The 9,116-nt window shown below is 41.9% G+C and overlaps 1 protein-coding gene across 1 annotated transcript in view; it reads left to right on the forward strand.

The window, feature by feature from the left end:
- The window catches only part of LOC143276064 (notch homolog 2 N-terminal-like protein A), a 27,460-nt gene extending 19,201 nt beyond the window's left edge, over positions 1–8,259 (forward strand). The window contains exons 4-7 of the mRNA XM_076580451.1: positions 1,244–1,378; positions 4,862–5,066; positions 7,557–7,690; positions 8,198–8,259. Coding sequence (XP_076436566.1) covers positions 1,244–1,378; positions 4,862–5,066; positions 7,557–7,690; positions 8,198–8,259 — 536 coding nt within the window. The remainder of the gene's footprint in view (positions 1–1,243; positions 1,379–4,861; positions 5,067–7,556; positions 7,691–8,197) is intronic.
- Positions 8,260–9,116: the final 857 nt, after the last annotated feature.

Below are 9,116 nucleotides of genomic sequence, written 5' to 3' on the forward strand. Positions count from 1 at the left end.
AGAGAGAGAGAGAGTGAGTGAGTTTTTGTGTTGGTGTGTGTGCATGTGCATGTGGTGCGTGCGGTGCGGTGAGTGAGACAGACAGACAGTGTGTGTATGTGTGTGTGTATACATGTCTCTCTCTCTCTCTCTCTCTCTCTCTCTCTCTATATATATATATATATATATGCATGTATGTGTGTTTGTTGGTGAGAGTGTGTGCTGAAATCTGTATTGTATTGTATATAATCATATGACATGTTGCCTATCATTTCCCATGTGCAGAAAAGTCGTAAGTATTGTGACATGTTGTCTGGATATATAATATGCATTGTGTAATCAATTTTTTTTGCTGGCTGGTGGGTTTTCAAAGTGACAGTATTTTGACAGCAGTGGAGTTCCTTTCACTGAAGTGTTTTGTTGTGATTTTTTTGTTACATAGCAGTGTCAGCATGGATTTCTAAATGACAGTTGGGAGGTTTACAAGTACAATATTTGAATAAAGAGTACTTGTCTATATTATGTTGTTTTTTTGTGTGGGGGGTGTCTGGGTGTTTTTGTTTGTTTGTTTGTTTTGTGATGGTTGTGATGTCAGGATTGATATAAATGTAGACGGATGAACTGATTGTGATGGTTGTGATGTCACGATTGATATTGTGTAGACTGTGTAGACGGATGAACTGATTGTCTGTTGATGGTTGTGATGTCAGGATTGATATATAATGTAGACAGATGAACTGATTGTCAGGTGATGTCTGTGATGTCAGGGTTCAGTGATTTAACTGAACAGACAGGGAGTATAATTTATTTGTATTTTTGTATTTTTTGTATCTTGTATTTCTTTTTTTATCACAACAGATTTCACTGTGTGAAATTCGGGCTGCTCTCCCCAGGGAGAGCGCGTCGCTATACTACAGCGCCACCCATTTTTTTGTATTTTTCCTGCGTGCAGTTTTATTTGTTTTTCCTACTGACGTGGATTTTTTTTACAGAATTTTGCCAGGAACAACCCTTTTGTTGCCGTGGGTTCTTTTACGTGCGCTAAGTGCGTGCTGCACACGGGACCTCGGTTTATCGTCTCATCCGAATGACTAGCGTCCAGACCACCACTCAAGGTCTAGTGGGGGGGGAGAAAATATCGGCGGCTGAGCCGTGATTCGAACCAGCGCGCTCAGATTCTCTCGCTTCCTAGGCGGACGCGTTACCTCTAGGCCATCACTCCACTTGATGTATTGATTGTGGATGGCTGGTTGTGTGATGTCAGGGTTCAATGGCACGCTGTGCGAGATCATCAACCCGAACAGCGTGTGTTTCAACAACCCCTGTCTGAACGGTGGGACCTGCGTCAACCAGAACTCCCTGCAGGACTACGTTTGTCACTGTGCCACAGGCTACAGAGGTACGTACGGCTTTGTGCGTGTGTACCTGTAGTGTGTTAACATGGAAATTTGGCTTTTGTGCGTGTTTAGATTTAGTGTGTTAATGTGGAAATTTGGCTTTTGTGCGTGTATAGATGTAGTGTGTTAACGTGGAAATTTGGCTTTTGTGCGTGTATAGATGTAGTGTGTTAACGTGGAAATTTGGCTTTTGTGCGTAATTAGATTTAATGTGTTAACATGGAAATTTGGCTTTTGTGCATGTGTAAATGTAGTATGTTAATGTGGAAATTTGGCTTTTGTGCGTGTTTAGATTTAGTGCATTAACGTGGAAATTTGGCTTTTGTGTATGTTTAAATTTAGTGCATTAACGTGGAAATTTGGCTTTTGTGCATGTTTAAATTTAGTGTATTAACGTGGAAATTTGGCTTTTGTGCGTGTATAGATGTAGTGTGTTTATGTGGAAATTTGGCTTTTGTGTTTGTATACCTGTAGTGTGTTAACATGGAAATTTGGCTTTTGTGCGTGTTTAGATTTAATGTGTTAACGTGGAAATTTGGCTTTTGTGCGTGTATAGATGTAGTGTGTTAATGTGGAAATTTGGCTTTTGTGCGTGTACAGATATAGTGTCTTAACATGGAACTTTGGCTTTTAGATTTAGTGTGTTAACGTGGAATTTTGGCTTTTGTGAGTGTTTAGAGGTGTTAACATGAAATTTTGGCTTTTGTGCGTGTTTTTGATGTAGCGTGTTAATGTGGAAATTCGGCTTTTGTGCGTGTATAGATGTAGTGTGTTAACGTGGAAATTTGGCTTTTGTGCGTGTTTAGATTTAGTGTGTTAACGTGGAAATTTGGCTTTTGTGCGTGTATAGATGTAGTGTGTTAATGTGGAAATTTGGCTTTTGTGCGTGTATAGATGTAGTGTGTTAATGTGGAAATTTGGCTTTTGTGTTTGTATACCTGTAGTGTGTTAACATGGAACTTTGGCTTTTGTGCGTGTTTAGATTTAGTGTGTTAACGTGGAATTTTGGCTTTTGTGCGTGTTTAGATGTAGTGTGTTAACGTGAAATTTTGGCTTTTGTGCATGTGTTAACGTGGAAATTTGGCTTTTGTGCGTGTATAGATGTAATGTTTTCATGTGGAAATTTGGCTTTTGTGCGTGTTTACCTGTAGTGTGTTAACGTGGAAATGTAGCTTTTGTGCGTGTGTAGATGGAGTATGTTAACATGGAAATTTGGCTTTTGTGCGTGTGTAGATGTAGTATATTAACGTGGAAATTTGGCTTTTGCACGTGTATAGATTTAGTGTGTTCATGTGGAAATTTGTTAACGTGGAAATCATTTCCAGATGGATCAATGTTTTTTTTTTTTACATTTAAACAAAACAAAAGTTGGAGGTTCTGCTTTGTGTATGCATACATGTAGTATGTGGTATCATGTGGAAATCATTTCTTAATAGATCTGTGATTGATTATTACATAGACTAAAGTAAAAAGCTGAGGTTATGACACAAAAACTAGCAAAAAATGAAGCGCAAAAAAGAAGAGCATTTGGCTTTGTGCAGACATGTATTATGTGTAGTGTACTAGTGTGGAATTCTTGATAGATCAGTGTTTATTAAGATATATTTATAACAAAACAGAAGTATAATCATAAACGAAAACTCCCCCCCAAAAAAGAGGCGCCAAAAGAAGAAGAACTTTAAAATGCTCAAACTGCACTCAAAACTTCATTTGTAAGTTACCATCAAAAGTTGTGCCCCTTTCCTTGTTGTTGACAAAGCTGATATGAAAGATCAGGGGGATAAACTGTGAGTCTTCTGACAACATTGTTGATGGGATCAATATTTTGTTTGGTATTATCTCTTTTACAGAGGATAACTGTATGTCTTTTGACAACATTATTGTTGATGATTGAATCAATAAGTTTTTGCATATTAACTCTCTACAGAGGATAGCTGTTAGTCTTTTGACGACATTGTTGATTGAATCAGTATTTTATTTGGTATAATCTCTCTACAGAGGATAACTGTTAGTCTTTTGACAACATCGTTGATTGAATCAATATTTTGTTTGGTATTATCTCTCTACAGAGGATAACTGTGAGTCTTTTGACAACATTGTTGATTGAATCAATAAATTTTTGGGTATTAACTCTCTACAGAGGATAGCTGTTGGCCTTTTGACGACATTGTTGATTGAATCAATATTTTTTTTGGTATTATCTCTCTACAGAGGATAACTGTGAGTCTTTTGACAACATTGTTCATTGAATCAATAAATTTTTGGGTATTAACTCTCTACAGAGGATAGCTGTGAGTCTTTTGACAACATTGTTGATTGAATTAATAAATTGTTTTGGTGTTCTCTCTCTACAGAGGATAACTGTGGGTCTTTTGACAACATCGTTGATTGAATCAATATTTTGTTTGGTATTATCTCTCTACAGAGGATAACTGTGAGTCTTTTGATAACATTATTGTTGATTGAATCAATAAATTTTTGGGTATTAACTCTCTACAGAGGATAGCTGTTAGCCTTTTGACAACATTGTTGATGGAATCAATATTTTATTTGGTATAATCTCTTTTACAGAGGATAACTGTGAGTCTTTTGACAACATTGTTCATTGAATCAATAAATTTTTGGGTATTAACTCTCTACAGAGGATAGCTGTGAGTCTTTTGACAACATTGTTGATTGAATTAATAAATTGTTTTGGTGTTCTCTCTCTACAGAGGATAACTGTGGGTCTTCTGACAACATTGTTGATTGAATCAGTGAATTAATTTTGGGGTATTAATTATCTCTACACAGGGGATAACTGTGAACCTTTTGATGACATTGTTGATTGAATCAATAAATTTTTGATATTATCTCTCTGCAGGGGATAACTGATAAGTCTTCTGACAACATTGTTGATTGAATCAATGAATTGATTTTTTGGTGTTAATTATCTGTACACAGGGGATAACTGAGTCTTTAGACAAATTTGTTGATTGAATCAATAAATTATTTTGGTGTTCTCTGTTTACAAGGTATAACTGTGAGTCTTTTGACAACATTGTCAGTTGAATCAAAAAATTTTGTTGGTATCAGAAACAGAATCAGAACAACTTTACTGATCTCAGAAGAGAAATTAACTTGTCAAGTGTGGAGAAGTCTGCGGTACAGATTACAAGCAAAGCAGTAAAAATTGGCACACAACATGTATATTATATAATAACAAAATTGCAGTCAGCAAAGTCATAGGCAAAACAAGTCTCACACACACACACGCACACACACACACACACACACAGTCACACAGTCACACACACACACACACACACACACACACACACACACACACACACACACACACACACACCTACTCTCTGTCTCTCTCTCTCTCTCTAAAAAAACCCAACCCAACCCCCCCAACCCCCACCCCCCAAAAATTGTGAGCCTTTTGACAACATTGTTGATTGAATCCATTTTTTGTTTCTTTTTGCGTTGTCTCGACACAGGCGATAACTGCGAGTTGATAGACCACTGCTCGTCCAATCCCTGTCTGAACGACGGGTCGTGCGTGCCGTCGGACGTCGGCTACGAGTGCCTGTGTCAGCCTGGGTTTCGCGGTCTGCGCTGCCGGCAGGACGTGGATGAGTGCGCCGAGGATCGGACCCTGTGCCAGAACGGGGGCACCTGCGTCAACCAGCATGGAACCTACCAGTGAGTGTGTGTGTGTGTGTATGTGTGGTGGGTGGGTGGATGGGGAAGGGGGGGATGTTGTGTTCTTGTGGGGGGTGGGGAGGGTTTGTGTGGTGTGTGTTGTGTTGTGTATGTGTGTGTGTGTGTTGTGTTTGTGTATGTGTGTGTGTGTGTGTGTTACTCTGTGTGTGTGTGTGTGTGTGTGTGGGTGGGTGGGTGGGGAAGGGGGGGATGTTGTGGGGGGGGTGGGGAGGGTTTGTGTGGTGTGTGTGTGTGTGGTGTGTATGTGTGTGTGTGTGTGTGTGTGTGATGAGTGGGTAGGTGGGGAAGGGGGGATGTTGTGTTGTTGTGGGGGGTGGGGAGGGTTTGTGTGGTGTGTGTGTGTTGTGTTGTGTGTGTTGTGTGTGTGTATGTGTGTGTGTTGTGTTGTGTTGTGTTGTGTGTGGTGGGTGGGTGGGTGGGGAAGGGGGGATGTTGTGTTGTTGTGGGGGGTGGGGAGGGTTTGTGTGGTGTGTGTGTGTGTGTTGTGTATGTGTGTGTGTGTGTGTGTGTGTGTGAATCAGCATGGTACCTCCCAGTAAGTGGTTTATATGGGGGAGTTGGGGGTGGGGATAAGGGGTGTTCTTGTGCTGATGTTTGTATGATGAGTGTATGTTGTGGAATATGTGTTTTGTGGTGTGTATGTGTGTGTGTGTGTGTGTGTGTGTGATGTGTGCATATTGTGGAAAGTGAGTGTGTGGTTACTGAGCAATCCATATACATTATTACGTACATGTGCAAGTCATTCCACAGATTTAGGAACATTCATAAAGCTAAACAAACTTAATTAAGCGCTGCAAAAGAACGCTGGTGCAACCCATCCCACAATGCTTGCAGTTTTATTGTCTTGTGGCTAATCGCTATACATCACAAAAGTATACCTTTTATTTTGTCATTTGAAAGTTACTGTAATTTATTCAGTTGCTGCAGGGTGGGTGGGGGTTGTTGGAGGAAGGGAGAATTCAGTCACCAGTGCGGGTGACTCTAGAGGGGTGAACGGCCGTTGTTTTGACAGGGGTGATAGATAGATGGTCACAGGGTCTGGGTATTGTAATGAAATGGTGGATTTTGTCTGTCAGGTGCAGTTGCACCCCAGTGGTTTTTGTCTGTCAAGTGCAAGTGTACCCCTGTGTTGTTGTTTTTTTTATCTGTCAGGTGCAAGTGTACCCCTGTTTTTTTTGTCTGTCAGGTGCAACTACACCCCCGTGTTTCTTGTCTGTCAGGTGCAACTGCACCCCTGTGTTTTTTGTCTGTCAGGTGCAACTGCACCCCCGTGTTTCTTGTCTGTCAGATGCAACTACACCCCTGTGTTTTTTGTCTGTCAGGTGCAACTGCACCCCTGTCTTTTTTGTCTGTCAGGTGCAGCTGTGCTCCAGTGCTTTTTGTCTGTCAGGTGCAGCTGTACCCCTGTGTGTTTTGTCTACCCCTGTGTGTTTTGTCTGTCAGGTGCAGCTGTACCCCTGTGTGTTTTGTCTGTCATGTGCAGCTGCACCCACATGTATTTTGTCTGTCAGTTGCAGCTGTACCCCTGTGTTTTTTTGTCTGTCAGTTGCAGCTGAACCCCTGTGTTTTTTTGTCTGTCAGTTGCAGCTGTACCCCTGTGTTTTTTTGTCTGTCAGTTGAAGCTGTACCCCTGTGTTTTTTTTGTCTGTCAGTTGCAGCTGTACCCCTGTGTTTTTTTTTGTCTGTCAGTTGCAGCTGTACCCCTGTGTTTTTTTTTGTCTGTCAGTTGCAGCTGTACCCCTGTGTTTTTTTTTGTCTGTCAGTTGCAGCTGCACCCACATGTATTTTGTCTGTCAGTTGCAGCTGTACCCATGTGTTTTTTTGTCTGTCAGTTGCAGCTGTACCCATGTGTTTTTTTTGTCTGTCAGTTGCAGCTGAACCCCTGTGTTTTTTTGTCTGTCAGTTGCAGCTGTACCCCTGTGTTTTTTTGTCTGTCAGTTGAAGCTGTACCCCTGTGTTTTTTTGTCTGTCAGTTGCAGCTGTACCCCTGTGTTTTTTTGTCTGTCAGTTGAAGCTGTACCCATGTGTGTTTTGTCTGTCAGTTGAAGCTGTACCCATGTGTTTTTTTGTCTGTCAGTTGAAGCTGTACCCCTGTGTTTTTTTGTCTGTCAGTTGCAGCTGTACCCCTGTGTTTTTTTTTGTCTGTCAGTTGCAGCTGAACCCCTGTGTTTTTTTGTCTGTCAGTTGAAGCTGAACCCCTGTGTTTTTTTTGTCTGTCAGTTGAAGCTGTACCCCTGTGTTTTTTTGTCTGTCAGTTGAAGCTGTACCCCTGTGTTTTTTTGTCTGTCAGTTGAAGCTGTACCCATGTGTGTTTTGTCTGTCAGTTGAAGCTGTACCCATGTGTGTTTTGTCTGTCAGGTGCAACTCCACCCTTGTGTGTTTTTTTGTTTTTTTTGTCTGTCAGGTGCAACTGCACCCATGTGTCTTTTGTCTTGTCAGTTGCAAGTGTTCCCCTGTGTGTTTTGTCAGGTGCAACTGCACCCCTCAGTTCAAGGGCACTCACTGTGAGGACCTGTACATCCCGTGCTCGCCCAGCCCCTGTCAGAACGGAGGGGCGTGTCACCGCTCAGGGGAGCTGGATTATACCTGTACCTGTCCCTCAGGTAAGGAGCTGCGTCGTCGTCGTCGTTTGTCTCTCACCGTGTTTGTTTCCCCCGTCTGTGGCGTTGTTTCAGTTTTTGGATTTTTCTTTTTCTGGTGGTGGTGTGTGTGTGTGTGTGTGTGGTGTTTTGTGTGTGTGTGTGTGTGTGTGTGTGTGTACGTATGTGTCCACACTCACGCTTACCACTTCAAACAGAAGAAGAAACCAACCCCCACCCATCTGTGGCAGAAAGTCCTGTCTGAATAATGCCTGTCTGTTTCTGTGACAGTTGGACTTGTCACTTGTTATGTCTTGTGTGAGATGTTCAGGATGTGTTGTCACTTGTTATGTCTTGTGTGAGATGTTCAGGATGTGTTGTCACTTGTTATGTATTGTGCGAGATGTTCAGAATGTGTCGTCACTTATTATGTCTTGTGTGAGATGTTCAGGATGTGTTGTCACTTGTTATGTCTTGTGTGAGATGTTGAGAATGTGTCGTCACTTGTTATGTCTTGTGTGAGATGTTCAGAATGTGTCGTCACTTGTGTCTTCTTTTCTTACTGTGCCAAAGAATTTTGCTCTGACTTATAGGCGGAAATGTCTGATTTGCTGTCATGGGTTCTTCAGCGCGTGTAAAGTGCATGCTGCTTGCTGGGCGTGAAAGGCTGGCAGCCAGACCACTGGGCAGAGTTGGGTGGAGGGGAAGAAAACTAGTTTTTGTGGGTTTTTTTTTTTTTTTTTTTGTTTGGTGCTGTCTCGTTGGCGTGACTCATCACATCCTTTGTCGTGAATTCCCTCCCTGCACACGCTGGTGACACAGCCTCTTCCGTTGCAGCTGGGTTTCTTTGGTTGGAGGGTGGGGAACCTTCCTGCTTGTGACACGCTTTTTTTTTTTTTTTTTTTTTTTTTTCTTTTTGAGGTTTGAACTCTCAGGTTTGGGATCTTATGATTTATGTTGCTAACGCTTAACCACAGAGCTCCGGTCCACCACCACTGAAGATTTAAAAAAAATTTTTTTTCATGTGTGGTGGGAACGTCCAGACGATGAAGTTCCTGTATCTAGAAGTGAATGTATCCCCGAAAACTTAGTATGGCTGTCTAACTAGCAGGGTTAGGTTAAAGCAGAGCCATACATGTTGAAGCACACTTGTAAATCTGTGTAAAATGAAGGGGGTGGGCGGGGGGAGGGGGTGGGGGGGGGGCGAAGAAGAGAGAGAGAAAAAAAGGTGAGATGGACTGTGGTCCATGTGGTAAGCATTTTCTGTTGTTCTTTCTCTGTCTCTCTCTCTGTCTCTCTCTCTCTCCTCCCAGAGTCTCTCACATCTCTCTCTCACGAACATGCTGTCTCTGTCTCTCTTTTCCGTCTCTCTCCAGGTCTGTTCTCTGTTGTTCTTCCTCTGTCTCTGTCTCTCTCCCTCTCTCTCTCTCTCTCTCTCTTCCCCTCTCTC

The sequence above is a fragment of the Babylonia areolata genome, chromosome 31 (assembly GCF_041734735.1).
Source record: "Babylonia areolata isolate BAREFJ2019XMU chromosome 31, ASM4173473v1, whole genome shotgun sequence".
Lineage (NCBI taxonomy): Eukaryota > Metazoa > Mollusca > Gastropoda > Neogastropoda > Buccinidae > Babylonia > Babylonia areolata.